This window comes from Dendrobates tinctorius, unplaced genomic scaffold (assembly GCF_039654945.1).
Source record: "Dendrobates tinctorius isolate UK_male_01 unplaced genomic scaffold, ASM3965494v1 ptg000008l, whole genome shotgun sequence".
Classification (NCBI taxonomy): Eukaryota; Metazoa; Chordata; class Amphibia; order Anura; family Dendrobatidae; genus Dendrobates; species Dendrobates tinctorius.
In genome coordinates, this window is record NW_027361676.1 from 41,882,305 (window position 1) to 41,902,945 (window position 20,641).

General features: G+C 42.3%; 1 protein-coding gene across 3 annotated transcripts in view; it reads right to left on the reverse strand.

Annotated features, from left to right (window-relative positions):
• The window catches only part of NEK1 (NIMA related kinase 1), a 214,901-nt gene that overhangs the window by 135,436 nt on the left and 58,824 nt on the right, over positions 1-20,641 (reverse strand). For 2 of the 3 annotated variants that reach the window (XM_073577224.1, XM_073577219.1), the window contains 4 exons: positions 19,293-19,415; positions 7,758-7,860; positions 2,212-2,295; positions 365-448 (listed from right to left, as the gene is read on the reverse strand). In XM_073577224.1, coding sequence (XP_073433325.1) covers positions 365-448; positions 2,212-2,295; positions 7,758-7,860; positions 19,293-19,415 — 394 coding nt within the window. The remainder of the gene's footprint in view (positions 1-364; positions 449-2,211; positions 2,296-7,757; positions 7,861-19,292; positions 19,416-20,641) is intronic. The other variant, XM_073577228.1, reaches the window with a different exon arrangement.

Genomic DNA, 20,641 nt, shown 5'->3' on the forward strand with positions numbered 1-20,641 from the left:
AACACATATCTACCATCCAGGAACTTACCCTACTGCTTCCCTACAGATTATAGAGCCTTTCTGAAATAGATTAACAAAGTTAGTACACCAGTCTCATCAGGTCTATGAGATCTATATGATAAATGTATGCAGTTTTTATTGTGAAAAATCTGAAAACATATCCTATTTAATGGTTCCCTCACTCAAGGTCAGTGCCTCCTACAGAAAACAAAAACAAAACGAAAAACACAAAACCTTTTCTTTTGCAGATACCAACTTCCAATGGTTTTCGGAAGAGCTTAATTCAGTATGTAATTCATGAAAATATGTTAAAAAGAACACCAATCCCAGTTTCTGAAAGCACAGCTTGTGGAAAGTGACTTACCTTCTCCCCACGCAATTTAGCTTTCATTTGTTGACGTTCATTGAAATTCTGAAGCCGGATTTGTCTGAGCCTTGACAAATATTCCTACACAGGAAACAAATAGATATTATGTACCGTGATCTTCCAGCAAGATAATCTGGATAGACAAAATATGCTTTGTCAGGATTCCTTGTGCCTCTCATCCCCTAATATTGCACCCGGATGGTCTCACCACAACATCATATAGAAATAATCCAAGCCAGCTTCCGACACCCCTGTCAACCAGCAGGAAAGATGCCACAGACTGCTTATATTCCCTGCAGTGGTCATCACAGGAAACCGAATATTACAGGTTATGATAATTGAAGAATTGGATCTAGGTTAGCACTAGCCATACTTCTCTCTCTACTCTGTCTATGGCCTCCTTCACACCTCAATGTTTAAACACTTACATGAAAAACTGCACCCGTGTCAGTGTTTTGGATGTGTGTGATCCATCTGTCCAATTTTACCATCAGTCATCAGTTTTTCCAGTATGGATAAAGAAATAAATAAATGACAAAGCTTCTCCTGTACTTTGCAATGTCATACACAGACAGCATACATATCCGGGCGCTCTACGTGTTCTTCACGGACCTATAGACCCGTATTTGTCTTTGTCATCCGTGCTGCTGGAAAACATGGACACGTTCCCATTATAACTTATGGTGCTATGTACGTGAGGTATCCGTGAAACAATGGATACCACATGTACATGGAGACACATATGTGTGAAGGAGGCCTTATAGAGGGTCATCTTGGCCACATCCACCTTTAATACCATCATATCCAAGGCTACACACCCTAGACGAGTCTTCTAAAGGTTTATCTACATTTACAGGTAATCCACCATCTGCACAATGGCGTACATGTCAGATTTACATAAAATAACCCAAGCAGGGAAAACAGTAACTTCCAAAACCAAAGTTTCACAAATTACAGGTGAATGGCAAACCCTATACTACCAAACCGTGAAATAATGCCCCGCGTCCTATAGCAGAGGCAAGACGTAAAGAGTGAAGAACGCTAGAGGCCATTTTGACCATTTGTAGTAGCACAGTATAAAACATGATCCAGCTACGCTTCACCACCCTTTGTTGTATTATTAGTACCACAATTTAGCAGGAACTCGAGACCAGGTGCAAGAATCATTCGCAGGCAAAGACTTAAAGGCTTATTCCAAAAATAGTAAGTCACCCACCATCTACATAATATGGGATAACTTACTTATGGCTGAAAGTCTGAACACTGGGACACAACAAGGCTCTGACACCCTGCAACCGCTCTATAAAAGAGCATGTTCGTCCTTCGCTCCATTCATTGTCTATGGGACTGTCAGAAATAACAGTGGTGGACTCTCCTTTCTATAGACTTCCATAGACCATGTATAGAATGTAGGTGGAGCACAAGAACATCTATTCCATTGAAGACAGGCTGTAGGGTTCTTGGGTTCCCAAGCCCCGCTTAGTACCACAGGGAAGTCCTGCCGGGCGGACTCTCAAAGATCAGCAAGTTACAATCTGTCCTATGTAATAGGGGTAACTTACTATTTTGTGAACAACTTCTGAATTAAATTAGAAATGTGCATGATATAATGGTCCAACATGGAGAGGATTTACAAAGGACAAACACAAGACGTACATGTAGTTTTGGTTAGTGATGGGATGTTAACCACAGCCAGCATGATCGGCAGCACCTCAAGCAGCGTCAGGTTGGAGCTTCCCCCTATGTGTTATGTTTATGACCCAGGAAACATGCACAGACGACACATGATCATGGCAGGTGACACAAGGGTACTGCAAAGAGGCTCAGGCATGCGAGAGGCCTACCTGTTCTTCTTTGTGCCGGGCCTTCCCTCCTCCAGCAGAGCTTGGTCTGCCTCCATAGATAGCTGCCAGGCTGTACAGAGCGTCCTGTGCACCATCCAATGTATGAAGTGTAAGAATGGCTGGGGCCACATCAGAGGGCATTAAATACATGGTCCTCACTAGAATGGTGCCCCCTCTACTACTGAGTCCATTTCATTTCAACCCCGACATTCCAGCTACAACTCTTAAAAGAGGACTTGTCTCCGGATCAAACGTTCCAGTTTTTGCCCACATTTGCATTCTCATTACTTCCCTGAGGATCTGATTTCTTTTTAATTGTCACATAGTTCCAATTTACTGCAAATTTTAATGGTCCTTACCAAGAGGGTGAGGCTCAAAGGGTAATAATACAAAGACTCCTGGAAGCCACTCCCCCGAGACTCATGGAAGCCACTCCCCCAAGATGTCTAGAAGCCACACCCCCAAGACTCCTGGAAGCCACACAGCCAGAGAGTCCTGGAAGCCACACCCCCAAGACGTCTGGAAGCCACACCCCCAAGACGCTTGGAACCACACCCCCAAGATGCTTGGAAGCCACACCCCTTGTCAGGGCCATAAAAAGGAGCAGTAAATTGAACTATATGACCATGAAAATTAGCACTAAATAAAAAGGCCAATATCTCAGGAACTGTATGGTGGATTTAAAAAACAAACAAAAACACAAAGTACTCCGCGGGAATAAAGAGGAAAAACTGGACACTTTAAAGAGAACCTGTTACCGGGTTTAAAGCATAACGCCTCTGTTAATGCAATTCCACAGTCAATGGAGACATGAACTGTGGATGAAGTTTGCAGTTTTTGTGCTGATTTTGAAAGCAGGTGCCACCAGATTTCACAAAACAAACTGTATTCATTAATAAGTAGATCTCTTTGAACAGATGAGGCCGGTGTACTGACATTGAAAATCTATGTCAGAATTGCTGTTTAACGTGGATATTAAGATAAGCTTTTTAGCAGCACAACTAGAGCTGGACTCATGCGATTCTCATTTGGCAGGAAAAGCATTACACAGCCATTCAGTCAAGCATTTCCACAGTAGTTACACCAGCTTCATCAGACCTAAGATTTATGTAATAATGTATCTAGTTTGTTTTGTGAAATATGTCAGATCCCCTATAAGTCTGGTGATTTACTACATTAATTGTGGTTTTCTGCCTTCTCTTTGGAATCAGACTTTCCTCCGCTGTCAGACATGTATGTATATAACTCACCTGGGCTCGGACAATACCCAGGTCAATAAAAAGCAGCAGAACTTTCCTTTAGACATGAATAGTAAGTCAAAATCAGTACAAAAGGTTATGTACAAAGAAACTCAACCATTTATGCAGTTTACAATCTTCAGAATCTTGGAAGCTGCTATTTAAAAGCAGAGTTTCCCTTGATAGAAGGATAGCCTGATCTGTCAGATTGTGGCATACACAAGGGTGATGGCAGATGACCCATGATGCAAGGAATCGGAGGATGACTGCAATGGTCAGTGCTACATGGGAGGAATAGCACACTACAAGTAACCATACGCTATGTAGCACCGCGAATGTATGCGCTTAAAGGGAACCGGTCATATTGAAAAGAACATCTGACCCGCAGGCGGGACGTCACAGAGCCGGAGGAGCTGTTCAAGCGGATATTCATCTCTGTGGGAAACGTTTCAGTAACACTTGCATTTTATTCACTGAAATCCTTTCTGCTAGTATGAATGTATGTATGTATACCATATATATTATATACACACACACATATATATATATATACACACATATACATACATATATATATATATACACATATATATATATACATACATATATATATATATATATATATATATATATATATACACATATATATACACATATATATATATATATATATATACACATACATACGCGAGTCCAGTGGGAGGTCCTACCCAGTGACTAATCTGGTTAGTCATATTGGACTGCTATTATTTTGATCACTACTGTATGATTGTATGTATATATCCAGTATATATTATATACACATACATACGTGAGTCCAGTGGGCGGTCCTGCCCAGTGACTGACATTGTTCCCTGGACATGCAGAGATCGCGCCAAGGAATATAATGAGAGTTATACTGAATCTTTCCCAACAAGCCTGCATATAATACTGCTCAGCTTCTTCTCTTTGCCGTCCTTTCCACAGATCAGACTGCATATACAACGTGACAGGACCCCTTTAATTATACATTCTGGGGGTAATATGGGGGTTAATTCTGAATGTGAGCAGCAAAGCCAACACAGAGTGAGAATGGCTGTGATCTGTTAGTTGGGAAGCGGGGCCGAGGCACATTTGTGACGCAGCTTCCATGCGGCAGAACACTGCACAGACTGGTAATCAGATGGGGCATTTATGAATCATCTGTAGATACAGTGCGGATCGACGGTGGACGCGCAGCGCTCCGTTTTATAACCATACGGGCATGCATGTCTCTGCGGAGTCCTGCTGCATCGCAGCTGCTAAGAGGACCCTGGCCTGAGTGATACAAGCTTCTATAGGTGCAATATGACTACGTACTAGAAACACGAACAATACAAATGTCAACATCAGCCGCATGGCATACATAATAAAACATACAGGGGTTGGACAAAATAATGGAAACATCTAACATTTTGGCATCATAATCTTCGAACATGTTATAAACATGCAAACCGTGACATTTGGTAATGTTTTGTAGTTGATTATTTGTGTTATGTGATTTGTGTATGTAAATTAACTGTTTATTTGCAGAATTGTAAGAACATTGCTGAAAACCTGATACCAATGGCAGACCTCTCGGATTTTCAAAGAGGCCAAATTGTTGATGCTCGTATGGCAGGCGCTAGTGTAGCAGAAAGTGCCTGAATGCTTGGCGTGTCAAGAGGTACTGTCTCCAAAGTAATGACTGCGTTTGAAAGAGAAGGAAAAACGTCTGCAGCAAAGCACAGGTCCGGCCGAAAGTCGAAGTTGACAGAGAGACCATCGGACTCTAAAGTGAATTGTGAGAGAGGATCGCAAGACCACGGTTCCGAAAATCACTGCTGAGCTCAATGAACACCTACAGAACCCAGTTTCCACAAAAACTGTTCGTCGGGAGCTGCACAAATCTGGATTCCACAGAAGAGCTGCAATTCGAAAACCACTGCTCTCAATGACAAATGTTTCCAAGTGTTTAGAGTGGTGTAGAAACCTCCAGAATTGGTCCCTCGAGCAGTGGAATCATGTGATATTCTCAGACGAATCATCGTTCACCCTGTTTCCAACCTCCGACCGAGTGTACGTTTGGAGACAGCCGAAAGAAGCATTCCATCCAGACTGCCTTCTCCCAACCGTAAAACATGGCGGCGGTTCTGTGATGATCTGGGGTGTTATCATGGAAGAATTAACAGCCGCGATTATTTAGGCATTTTGGGCGACCAAGTGCATCCTATGGTTCAAGCATCTTTCAGGATGATAATGCACCAATTCATACAGCTAGAATCGTTAAAGCATGGCACGAGGAACATTCTAATGAGGTTGAGCATCTCATCTGGCCCCCACAATCCCCAGACCTCAACATTATTCAGCATTTATGGGCGATTTTAGAGATTCAAGTTAGGCTAGTTTCACATTAGCGTTTACGGCCGCAGCGTTGGGCTGCGCACGGCCGCCGCTAAGCCCTGCCGCGCCTCCGCCGGTAGCTCCGCCTACGGGCGCATGACGCTGCATGCATCCAGCGTCCCCTATCTTTATCACTGGGGACGCATGCCGTGCGCAGTATGCGTTTGGCGACGCATGCGTCCTTTTGACGGTGCGCCGACCAGCGCCAAACGCTAGCTGTTGCAATTTGGTTGCGCTCGGCGCACCGTCAAAAGGACGCATGCGCCGCCAAACACATACTGCGCACGGACTGCGTCCCCAGTGATAAAGATAGGGGACGCAGGACGCATGCAGCGTCATGCGCCCGTAGGCGGAGCTACCGTCGGAGGCGCGGCAGGGGCTTAGCGGCGGCCGTGCGCAGCCCGACGCTGTGGCCATAAACGCTAATGTGAAACTAGCCTTAGACATCGATTTCCGCTGCCATCATCGCTCAAAGAACTGGAGGGTGTTTTAACTGAAGAATGGGCTAAAATTCCTTTGGAAACAATTCACACCTTGTATGAATCCATATCTCAGATAATTGAGGCTGTAATTATTAAACTAACTTTTGTTGATGTTTCCAGGTGTTTCCATTATTTTGTCCAACCCCTGTATATGAGAAGAATTAAAATCAGCCACAATAGTCTTCTAGTCCTGCTGACTTTAAAAACATGATTATCAATTTATACAGAGGTCTGTGTCTGCCTCCAGCTCCTCTCCCTCCCCGCTCCAAATTATCTTCTAAGAACCAGCCGTCATCGACAATCTCCGAATACAGATTTTACCCAGGAATAGAATAAATAGCTGGTGTGCTGCAGACAATACACTTAGGGCATGGGGACAGGACGATCGAATCAGCCCATGTGAGGGTCCTCCGTTTAAATGAGCGCCAATCGACTTGTATATCGTTACAAACTCGTTTAGGGGTAGAGATCTGCCCGCGTACACGGCCAATAAACAGATGGGTATCACAGAGGCACATCTGCCTAATTCTGTAATATATCTTGCACCCAGTATAGTATTTCCCTTAGTATCACCCTACAGTGGGAATGAGGAGAAATCCCTTGTACTTCCTTACAGGTATAGTGTATACAGTAGACCATGAGGCCTGCCTGCAAAACTACTGAACTATTGAGAACTGTCATCTTAGCAATATTGGCTACACTAATGTGATTACTAGATAAACCGTGCGGGTCCACTACTCGGACATCTCCTGCTCAATTGCTGGATTGCACCTTATAAAATGAGAAAAGCCTATCCTCCCGGCACCGTTCCTGCGACGTCGGTGCGTGATGACATGCCACGTGATCTCTGCAGCCAATCAGTGGCTGATTCACTCTCACCTCCTTCAGATGAAGCTGCTGATTGTCTGACATCCTCCAAAGGTCAGTCACATCTGAAGAAGGCGAGAGTGAAGCAGTGCTGATTGGCTGCAGCGATCACGTGCCATATCATCACGTGAGGTGCCAATGTCACTGGAATGGCTCTGGAGGTTACATGCTTTTATAAGAGGGAATATACAGTATACACACAGAAGAGGTTGTCTAAGTAGTGGACATCCCCTTTAAGTACTGTACTTTACAGTGTGAAATAAAACAAATACTCACCTCCCAAAACAGCGGACGCTGCCAAGCTGCAGCGCTCACGTGGCATAAAATCACAAGAGTGTCGGAAGACCCGGTTGTGACACCAACGGCGCCCGTGCCAAAGGAGAGTATCTGTTTTTCAATTTTACACATGTATTAAAGAAGGGGTTATCAGAGTAGTGGAAACCTCTATAAAACGCAAATAAAATCACTGAAATTAAATATAATTTTGCTAAGGACTAAGGTGAAAGTGCATGGCATGAGCGGAGTGCTAACTATAGGCAGAGTAACCGGCGGCCCATACCATGTGTCCCTCCGCACGCGCTTTGTTTTGCATGGCTTCCTGCTTCCTCTGCCAGAATTCCTCAACTTGTCTAGCTCGTTCAGCAGCTACATGTCCTCGATGTCTGAAAAAAAAAATAAGAAAAATTGTATACTGATTTCCAGATGTATTGTAACGAAATTACTTTTTTTAAAAATCTAAATAGGTCCAAATGTCGACCCCCAAACTACACGTCCGGGCACAGAGTATCGATTTCTGCCCGTAGAAGAGAGAAAAGGCGAGACACTTGGAACCTCTACAGATCACTGTTATGGGCTCCAGCAATAGCAGCGTATGATCACAAGATGGCGCTGAACAGCGCAGCTCTGCTCTGTGTGTAGCATCCGCTGCCGGGTACTTAGGAGCAGATCTGCAGTCCTCAGCAGCAGCCACTGCAGTTTTTTGGCAGAACATATTCACTAGTCTTTAGTAATGGACTTTAGAGGTAATAACAGCCTACAGAGCAATTATTTTATTTTTGCACTTTCGTTTTGCCCTTCACTTCTTTCTAAAGTCATAACTTTGTGTGTGGTAAAAATGCCAGCTGAGCCGATGTTTTTATAGAAATTATTTTAAGGTTGCTGTGACATTTCAATAGATTTTTATTGTATTTTTCTTTTTAGGGGGGGAATTGTGATGACAAAAAACGCCAATTCACGAGTTTTCATCTTGCCCCCCATTCCGGCTATGTGGTTTAAATATTTTTCTATTTTATTATTTGTAAAATAATAAATACCAAATATGCTAAACTTTTATTATTTACATCTTGGTATTTACATTTATTAAAAAAGGAGAGTGATGTAAGCTTTTATATGATTATTTTTTTCATTTGTAAATAGGCTTAAACTTGCAATCAATAATATAGCACTGCAGTGTATCATGACCTTGTGATGTCAGAGGCTCGGCCCCTTAAAGGGAATCTGTCACCCATTTTTAGTGATATCATGTAAAGATATCACCCAATTGTGCGTCACATAAGGATTCTATTAGGACTTTTGATTCTCCCTGACCCCGCACCTTTGATGCACAAATACCTTTTTTATCTTGGTTGGGGATGTATGGAAATCGCCGTGGTCTGGTCCGATGGGCGTGGCTTATTCGCCTCCCCCCCCTCCTCGGTCTATGCCCCGGAAGTGTGTCCTGCATGTGAAGACTTTCGGGGCATAGACCGCACTGGAAAATACTGGCGCATGCGCAGTACCGATTATATGCTTTGCCCACAGCTGGGCAAAGCATACTGCGCAAACGCCGGAGGCCTTTTCAATGCGCAAGCACGGAAAACCTACGGCATCTGTGATATTCACAGATGAAGATTACGTTCAGCAAGCCGAGGGGGGGGGGAAGGCGAATAGGCCACGCCCATCGGATATAAAAAGGTATTTATGCATCAAAGCTGCGGGGGTCAGGGGGAATCAAAAGTCCTAATAGAATCCTTATGTGACAAAGAATTGAATGAAATCTTTACATGATATCATTAAAAATGGGTGACAGATACCCTTTAAGAAATCACACATGGCAGAAGTGAGGGTCTTCGGAAGATCCTTGGCTGCCACGGTAACCGATCTGTACCCCAAGATGGCTTTGCACGTTTTGGGAGAAGAAATGGGCGTTATGTTGAAGACTGTAAAAATGCCACTGTAGCGATGCATGGAGTGGCCCCGGTCGCTACACATACCATGGGCGTGGCCCCGGTCGCAACACATATCATGGAGAGGCCCCGATGTCTACACATACCATGGAGTGGCCCCGGTTCCTACACATACCATGGAGTGGCCCCGGTTCCTACACATACCATGGAGTGGCCCCGGTTCCTACACATACCATGGAGTGGCCCCGGTTCCTACACATACCATGGAGTGGCCCCGGTTCCTACACATACCATGGAGTGGCCCCGGTTCCTACACATACCATGGAGTGGCCCCGGTTGCTACACATACCATGGAGTGGCCCCGGTTGCTACACATTCCATGGAGTGGCCCCGGCTGCTACACATACCATGGAGTGGCCCCGGCTGCTACACATACCATGGAGTGGCCCCGGCTGCTACACATACCATGGAGTGGCCCCGGTTGCTACACATATCATGGAGTGGCCCCGGTTGCTACACATACCATGGAGAGGCCCCAGTTGCTACACATACCACGGAGAGGCACCAATTGCTACACATACCATGGAGTGGCCCCGGTTGCTACACATACCATGGAGTGGCCTACACTGGATCCAGGTTGGTGATAGGCACAAAATAAGTCATACATATCGCATAATCCATTATAGAAAATTGTGCTTAATAGTAATCTAATAACTTGTCATACCCAACCATTTATTGTCTATTCACAATAAGCTGGCATACTCCTTCCTTCCTGGGGACCATAGATAAAGGAGTCCATGTCCCGTGCTGGGAAAGGAGCACTGACAGGGTTAACTGTGAGGATCACAGTATTCTTTGATCTCAGCAATTGTGAGAAACAATACTGTGTATAAGACTGCAGTCACACACAACGTATAAAAAAAAAAAAAAAAAAAAAAAAGGTCCCTTTTTCACGGATGAGAATAACACAAATGTTTCATGAACAGAGATCCGTACGTCATCCGTGTGCAATGCAAGGGTTCAATTTTCTTGCATCTAAGCATCCGTTTTGCATCCGTATGGTGAGATTTTCTCGCCGGCTAGCAAAATGGACATATAATGGATCCCAATGACAGGTTAAAATACAAATGAAAGAATAGATATATACATATACATACATCTAATATATAAATCTCAAAGTGTGTATGTATGTATGTATGTATGTATGTATGTATGCATGCATGCATGTATGTCCGGGATAGGCATCCGCACCGTCGCAGCTACAGCCACAAAATTTGGCACAGTCACACGTCTGGACCCCGAGAGCGTCCAAAGCTATGTTGTGAGGCAAAATTTTAACCCCGCGCGTTCCAATTCACCAAACAGTTTTGCCCCTATCTACATACTGGAGAAAAAGTGTGTGCGCGTCAAGCTCCGCCCCTCATTTTGATGTCTTAATGCCCCTATCTACATACTGGGGAAACAGTTTGTGTGTATCAAGCCCCGCCCCTCATTATGATGTCACAATGGTTGCCATGGCGACGCTGATGTCATCATAGGTTGCAAGCCCCGCCGCTCATTATGATGTCATAATGGTTGACTATGAGATGGAGGATGTGTGATGGGTATATGGGCACTGGACTATGGGATGGAGGATATGTATGGTGGGTATATGGGCACGGGACTATGGGATGGAGGATGTGTGATGGGTATATGGGCACGGGACTATGGGATGGAGGATATGTATGATGGGTATATGGGCATTGGACTATGGGATGGAGAATATGTATGATGGGTATATGGGCATGGGACCATGGGATGGAGGATGTGTGATGGGTATATGGGCACTCGACTATGGGACGGAGGATATGTATGATGAGTATATGGGCACGGGTCTATGGGATCGTGGATATGTATGATGGGTATATGGGCACGGGACTATGGGATGGAGGATAATTATAATTTGTTATAACTAACCACAGTTAGTTACTATGCCCGGGCAGCGCCATGGCATTCTGTCTGTCTGTAATGGAAATCCCGCCTCGCTGATTGGTCGCGGCAGTTAGGCCGCGACCAATCAGCGACAGTTGCTTAGTCGTCGCGGCAACACGGCTGCATTGCTTATTTTACAGGCACATTACAGCCGTTAAAGGCATTACTGCTGCGTCGCTCATTACACAGGCACAGTCCTGTAGATATTCTGGAGTACAATACATTAGGTAACAGCAGAACAGTGACTGCAGCTCTGGGTGTAACTGGAGTACAATACATTAGGTAAGATCTGAACAGTGACTGCAGCTCTGGCTGTAACAGGAGCATAATACATTAGGTAAGAGCAGAACGGTGACTGCAGCTCTGGGTGTAACTGGACTACAATACATTAGGTAAAAGCAGAACAGTAACTGCAGCTCTGGGAGTAACTGGAGTACAATACATTAGATAACAGCAGAACAGTGACTGTAGCTCTGGCTGTAGCTGGAGTACAATACATTAGGCAACAGCAGAACAGTGACAGCAGCTCCGGGTGTAACAGGAGTATAATACACTAGATGGTGGCCCGAAGGGGCCGGAGATGACGTCACTCTCACGTGAGCGGTGTTTCGCGCAAAGCATTACTGGGACCGGAAGATGTCGGGAGCGTGGTGAGAGGCGGGACAGAGTCCGGGGGCCGTCGGAAGGTGAGTATATAACTATTTTTTCTTTTAACAGAGACTCTATAATACCCGATGCGATATACTCAGGGGCCACCATCTAGTGTATATATATATATATATATATATATATATATATATATATACACACATACATATACATACACACACACACACGTCATTGAGACACATATGTATTTATATTTATAGTTCATAGAGTTCAACATGGCATAATAGCAGCTAAATCAATTGCTGGCTTCTGTATAATCATTACAGAACCCGACATGATATGACACATGGTTTACATATAGTAAACCATGTCATATCAAACCAATTTATGTCAGTGCGATTATTGAGAATAATAATGACATGGACTCTAATATAGAGAATATGAATAATGTAGAAGACCCCTCGGCTAACTCTACACTTTTGCCTTCGGTTAGTACACATAATAGATTCTCAACATTAGATAATATGGGCATTGTTGCTTCAAGTTCAGGTAATGAGCAGATCTATCAACCGCCTATTACGAAAAAGAAAAATAGCAACATCACTACATGTATCAAGGATTCTAAGAGAGCACAGCTGAAGACGAAACAAAGCCATCTTCCGTTTTTTTCAGTCAGCTAAAAAAAAACACGCAAAAGAGGTTGTAGGGGCGGGAAATTTACCCAAAAAAAAGAATAAATTATCATCATCGCAAATAACCTTTTCTGCTCCTCAACAGCAACAGAAAATTTTTAATCTTAGTGATCACACACTTGTGGATAATGAGATTTGTCTACTAAATAAAGGTGTAAAATATGCCCCTAGTGTAGGATTCAATAAATTTCAGGCATTTTTTGGTATCAAGATGTTTATGAGGAAATTGGCCATTAAAAAACATTACATTAAGAAAAAATTATCATCAGGTAGTGACTTGTTAGATCAGCCAACTGCGGCGGATTTTTATATACACACCGGATTGAGAAAGAAATGTAATTTTAATCCTATTCAGGAATATTCTGAAGCATTTGATGCCTTCCAGAATAATGTCATACAAGACATTAGGAAGGTTTCAGACAGAAGGTGCAATAAATTTAAACACAATCTGTCAAGGGAAGAAGAGAAGGCTATCAGACAATTACAAAATAATAAAAATATTACTATTAGGCCTGCCGACAAGGGGGGCGGCATCGTTATCCTGAACACGAGAGATTATCAAAATGAAGCCTTGCATATTTTAGCAGACACACGGACATATCAAATAATGGAAAATGACCCTTCAGATCATTACATTCAAGAAATGGGTGAACTTATAAAAAATGGCTTTGAGAAAGGTTTTTTAAATAAGCAGGAGAGGGATTTTATCAACACCCCATATCCAAGGGTGCCCTATTTCTATTATTTACCAAGAGTGCATAAGAACCCGATCAACCCACCGGGTAGACCAATTATATCGGCCATAGGAGGGTTAACAGCCAATTTATATTAATATGTGGACTGCCATCTACAAAAATTGATTCCCACTCTCCCTACGTATTTAAAAGACAGTACCCATATTTTAAAACTTTTAAAAAATGTAGTGTGGCAGGACCACTACATCATGGGGACCCTCGACATTACCTCATTATATACTGTGATACAAAATAAAAAAGGATGTGAATCAGCAGAGTTTTTTATATCTAAGAATAGTGCGATACCCAAGGAACAGAGGGAATTCATTTTAGATTGTTTTGAATTCATCCTAACTCACAATTATTTTAAATTTGGGATGAACTACTACTCCCAGAAATGGGGCACAGCTATGGGTACGAGGTTTGCCCCTAGCTATGCCAGTCTTTATGTGGGAAAATGGGAACTTGAGGCCATTTATATGGATGGAGAATTACGGACGAACCTGGTGTTATGGCGTCGTTTTATCGACGATATTTTTTTCATTTGGTCAGGTGGTGACATTTTATTGAATGAATTTTTAAGTGATTTAAATAAAAATTGTTATTTTTTAAATTTTACTGCCACCATTAGCCATAAAGAGGTGAATTTTTTAGATTTGAGGATTATTATTGAGGAGAACACTATTCAGACTCAAGTATACCACAAACCCACGGGCTCGAACAATTTTATTTCTCTAGATAGTTGCCACCTTCCGAAATGGCTTCTTAATGTCCCTAAGAGTCAGCTCATAAGAGCTCATAGAAATTGCTCTAGACAGCAAGATTTTGAGAAAGAGGCCGAGTCCATGAATATTAAGTTTAAGCATAAAGGGTATGATGTAAAATCGTTGGAAAAAACCACAGAGATAGTTAGAAAAATATCAAGAGACCAATTATTGGACCCCATAAAAGAGCGCACTCAGGACGATTTTTTTGTCCAAGATGAAATTGCGATCATTTTACAATATAATTCCAATGTTAGGATTATTAGAAATATTGTCAGCAAACATTGGAATATTTTACAAAATGACAAAATTATTGGTGAATCACTGCCTGCGCACCCCAGATTTGTGTTTCGGAAGGCAAATAATCTTGGAAATATGATTGCACCTTCAATTCCAAGAATTTTAAACAGGAAAAATAGTGGTGAACTAAACTTGTTAAGCGTTTTTTTCCCATGTAAAAAATGTGGACCATGCAAGAAATTAAATATAAAGAAACAAAAGACGATCACTAATAAAAGGTATTGAGAATAGAATAACTGATTTTATTAATTGCAACACTAAAGGGGTTATTTATGGGGTAACCTGTCCATGCGGTAAACTGTATATTGGAAGGACTATTCGTCCAATGCGGGTACGAATTGCTGAGCATCTTCGCAATATTATTAACAAATTTACTTGTCATCCCCTTTCTAATCATTTTTTTACACATCATGGAGGCTCTATTAGGGGCATTACGGTAACCGGCATAAAGACAGTAAAAAAAAGCTGGAGAAAAGGTAATTTTATTGAACAGATGTCAAGAGTGGAAAGTCAGTGGATATTTAAAATGAAGACGCTCATACCAAATGGCTTAAACAGCGAAACTGAATTATTTGCTTTTAATAAATAGGATTGTTCCATTACACGGGCTGGGTATATATGTGTCACCTCAACGACAGGAATCATCCCTGAAGAAGGAAGCAGTAAGCCTCCGAAACGCGTACGATTGGTTGTTGGTCCTGTCAGTTTTTTCTAAGCCGATCACGTGACTCAACACGTGACGTCACGCAAGGTCCAGTACCTTGCCGGCTCCAACCGTGTCTCCCGTCGCATGTCCCTCTACTAACGGGCGGCATAGCATCGGGTGAACAGGGCGATTGCTACCGGCCGGAGCATCGCCCGCCATTATTTGGACTACATCAGAGGTGATTATCCTGGAATTTACCCACTTTTTGCCTGTGACTTTTATCATCCACGCTACCTTTGGCACTGAGAAACACACCATCACTGGAATATATTAAAGCAAATCAGGAGAAGAGTCTCCAAGTGCTGAATTCAAGACCGGTAATACCGCGTATGGTATGAACAGTTACTTGGACGGTTAGTATAACTCTCTCCTTTTAGTGAAAGATATATCTATGTGTATATAATTTTTTCCATATACCTCAAGGAGAGAGAGTTGTTATACCTTATAGACGGTTACTTACTTTTTTTGCAGTGAGTAATTTTATTTATTTATTTATATAGGTATTACTAGCGCATTATTTTAATCACACCCTTTTAGATAATAAGGGGGGGTCAGTACAATTGTCTCATTATGGATATAGATTTAATTGTTTGGTAATCACTTTGCAATCCTTAGGGAGAGTGACCATTTATATTTGTCAGATGATCACCAGCTGGTTTTAAGAGTGAGAATAATTATTCATGTGGGTATTACTAGCACAATTACCTCTATATTTTTAATCAATTTATGTCAGTGTTTAATCAATTTATTAGTTTGTGTTAGGAAAAATTTAGAACTCTAGGGGTTAAATTTAAGGTTATAATCGTGGAAAAAAATTGCGTGGGTAGTATTTATTCTGTGTATATATACGTATTCTTTCAATTTTTTATGAAACATGTCAGTGTGATTTTACTGTATCGCGCACTGAATTGCCGGCTTTTCTAAACGACACCGGTGCTTATTTCTCGCAAGTCACAAGCATGGTCCATGTGTAATTTGATTTTTTTTTCCTCGCACCCATAGACTTGTATTGGCGAGTCTCGGGCGTAATACGGTGCAAATCACAGAATGCTGCGATTTTCTCTGCACGTATAATACGGGCGAGAAAAAAAAAAAAAATCGGCTGATGGGAGCTGCCCCATAGATTAACATTGGGACGAGTGCTATGGGATTTTTTTTCTCGCATAGCAATTGTCTGTATTTCTCACTAATGTGACTCCGGCTCAAGTGTGTGTATGTATGTATGTACACACGAACGAGTGAGAGGCGTTAAAAAAACGCATTGCACACGGACCAATGATTCTCTATGGGGAAGCTCCCATCAGCCGTATTTTTCTCGCGTATTTTTTACGGGCCGAGCCAATCGCAGCATGCTGCGATTGTCAGAATACTACGCCCGTAGTACGCCAATGCAAGTCTATGGGTGCGCAAAAAAAAACGCATTACACACGGACCAGATGTGTGACTTGCGAGAAATACGCACCAGGTGTCCTTTAGAAAAGCCGGCAATATAGTGTGCGAAACAGTAAAATCACACTGACAGGTTTAATAAAGAAGCGAATGAATAGATATATACACATAGAATATTTTATAGTATTGGTTTAGGAGTTTCAGCTCCTTAACATGTGCCACCCTGTTTTTAAAGGGACCAAAAGTAATTGGACAGATTAAATAATTGTACATAAAATGTTCATTTCTAGTACTTGGTTGAAAACCCTTTGTTGGCAATGACTGCCCGAAGTCTTGAACTCATGGACATCACCAGATGCTGTGTTTCCTCCTTTTTGATGCTCTGCCAGGCCTTCACTGCGGTGGTTTTCAGTTGCTGTTTGTTTGTGGGGCTTTCTGTCTGAAGTTTAGTCTTTAACAAGTGAAATGCATGCTCAATTGGGTTGAGATCAGGTGACTGACTTGGCCATTCAAGAATATTCCACTTCTTTGCTTTAATAAACTCCTGGGTTGCTTTAGCTTTATGTTTTGGGTCATTGGTAGACGTTTCATACTACAGATGGACAATCAGTTTGGCTGCATTTAGCTGTATCTGAGCACACAGTATGGCTCTGAATACATCAGAATTCATTCGGCTGCTTCTGTCCTGTGTCACATCATCAATAAACACTAGAGACCCAGTGCCACTGGCAGCCATGCATGCCCAAGCCATCACACTGCCTCCGCCGTGTTTTACAGATGATGTGGTATGCTTTGGATCATGAGCTGTACCACGCCTTGGCCATACTTTTCTCTTTCCATCATTCTGTAGAGGTTGATCTTGGTTTCATCTGTGCAAAGAATGTTCTTCCAGAACTGTGCTGGCTTTTTTAGATGTTTTTTAGCAAAGTCCAGTCTAGCCTTTTTATTCTTGATGTTTATGAGTGGCTTGCACCGTGCAGTGAATCCTCTGTATTTACTTTCATACAGTCTTCTCTTTATGGTAGATTTGGATATTGATACGCCTACCTCCTGGAGAGTGTTGTTCACTTGGTTGGCTGTTGTGAAGGGGTTTCTTTTCACCATGGAGATTATTCTGCGATCATCCACCACTGTTGTCTTCCGTGGGCGCCCAGGTCTTTTTGCATTGATGAGTTCACCAGTGCTTACTTTCTTTCTCCGGATGTACCAAACTGTAGATTTTGCCACTCCTAATGTTGTAGCATTTTCTCGGATGGGTTTTTTCTGTTTTTGCAGCTTAAGGATGGCTTGTTTCACCTGCATGGAGCTCCTTTGACCTCATGTTTCCATCACAGCAAAACCTTCCAAATGCAAGCACCACACCTCAAAGCAACTCCAGGCCTTTTAACTGCTTAATTGAGAATGACATAACGAAGGGATTGCCCACAGATGTCCATGAAATAGCCTTGGAGTCATTTGTCCAGTTACTTTTGGTCCCTTTAAAAACCGGGTGGCACATGTTAAGGAGCTGAAACTCCTAAACCCTTCATCCAATTTTAATGTGGATACCCTCAAATGAAAGCTGAAAGTCTGAACTTCAACTGCATCTGAATTGTCTTGTTTAAAATTCATCGTGGTGATGTCTAGAACCAAGATTAGAAAAATGTTGTCTCTGTCCAAATATATATGGACCTAACTAATATATATATATATATATATACATATATATATATATATATATATATATACGCATTCTATGTGTCTATATCTATTCTTTCGTTTGTGTTTGAAAACCTGTCATAGGGCTCCATTTTGCAAGCCTGCGAGAGATTCTCGGCATACAGATTACATACGGATGCTTACATGACAAAAATACGCGGCCACACCCTGACAACGGATGACATACGGATCACTATTTAGGGACCATTTATGCGTATTACGGCCGTACAATATGGTCCGTATTTTTCTACGTTATGTGTGACGCAGGCCTAATGCTTCCTTCAGATGAGTGAGTCATTCGTAATTCAACATTTAACGAGTCGGATAACTAACGTAAGCGAGTTTAGACCAAATGATATCCTCAATGAACAAGCATTTGTTTTTGGGACATAAAATCATTATACGAGTGTAAAACGGATCAGCGCTCGATAATACTTTGTGTTATGTAAATGAAAATCGTCTGATCTTACAGAGATGTGGATAATGTTAGAGCTGGGGAGAATTGATTCGCAGGACCCAGACCAGCAGCCCTGTCAGCAAGAGACCAGAGAGCTACCGTGTGCCACCGGCAAAATCTTCTGATTAGCAAACGTCACGTGTGCGTCAAATCACAATGATGTCACATCAGGCTGGGTAATCAAAAACAGCCATGGATGCTGGGAGGTAAGAGGCTGAGAAAAAAAGAGAGAGAAAAAGAGAAAACAAGAGGTAAAAAGAGGAAAAGGAAAGAAAAAAAAAAAAAGAGGAAAAGAAAGAAAAAGAGCGAAAAAAGAAAGGGAAAAAAAAGAGCGAGAAAGAAATGAAAGAAGGAAACAAAGAACCAGAAAAATAAAGTGAGAGAGAAAGAGATAAATTTAAGAAGCTTGCGAAAAACGTTGCCCCCTGTTCACATGGGCCACTAAGAGCCTTCACTTTGCCTTTTGAGATTTATTTTTGAGTGCTGTCCCCTTTTTTGGACTATACATGCACAGGGTGGATGGTGAGTAGCAATCATTACACCTATTGCACTTAACATGGCAGTGGCATGTTTACAGGACGCTGTATATACAAGTGCAGCAGAACGCACCTGTCCACAAATGCTTGCTTGGACACCTCTTCCAGCCTCTTTAATTCCTTCCTTACTGCGTCTCCATCAGGGAGTGGGGTCTGAGAAATGGGGTCATTGCATGGTTGTGCCTGGACTGCGGCTCTGTAGGGGTCAGTAAGAAAGTACAGTTAGTAGGGGTTCTGACTTGTCTGTCCAGCCATACCACGAGCAGCTCTCCCTGAAAATTTTGCTTGGTCTTCCTTATCTTGACCTCCACTGCTCCTGTTAACTGCCATTAATTACATTTCAAACTGAGGAAAGGGCAACTCGCTTTTCTATCCTCTTATAGTGTTCTCCTGCTTTGTGGAGCTCCACCATTTTCATTTTCAGAGTGCTAGACAGATTCTTAGAAGAACCCATAGCTTCTGTTTTTTGGCACAAGGCTAGAGGAGGCTGCGTTTTTATAAAGCTGGGAAATTTGCATCACCTAGCCTTTCCTAAGGATAATAGTGAACAAGCCATAACCCTAACAGGCTAATTAACGTCTGATTCCTTGGGCAAAATTATCTCAGTGCAGAAGTCTCCAAGTGTGACCAAACTTTTGCTTAGGCCCATTTTCCTTTCTGTAATTTTTAAAAAGAAAAAAATTACAATTTTTTTTTGCCTAAAATACAAAGTATATGTGCCATCTTTAACTTTAGGGCTATAGAGATAATTTCATCTTCAACTTGCTTAACTCTTCACAATATCTGTCATTGTGACCAGGGGTGCCCAAACTTTTACTTGACACTGTAAGTGGACTTTTAGCAACTGTGGACCATTCTACAATTTTTCTAACACGTCCAAGTACATTCAAAGAAAAAGTTAGTCTGTCAACCATACAGACAGACAGCCATCACAGAAAAGAAAGCAGGAATATAGTATATGACATGGACAGAATTCCAGGCCCGTCCCTATCATTTAGTTGCACAATCTATTGCAACAGTTCCAGCCACCATCCATTTCTGTGGCCATCTGTCAGCTTCTTGCTCCTGTCTGTGGGTGGCATCTTCCATTGCTATTCTCTCAAGCTCTTGAATGCTTGCAGGGATAACCTGCTCCAATAATCCTCTGCATTTATTGTTCCTATAACATGATCAAGACCCCCAGGCCCAGAAATAGAAAAGCAGACCCTCAATATCATGGCTCCTTCAGGAGAAATCAATGTCGGTACGGTGCATTTTTCTTTATTGTCTAGAAATCATATTAGAAGCTTTTGGCAGTGTGTACCAGCGTTATGTTTAATTGGTCCATAGACCATTTTCCCAGGATTATGGTTTCCTTCTTTCAAGCATTTAGCATTTGCCTATGGAGCCCCGTTTCCTCCAGTGGGCGGGGTATGGAAAAGG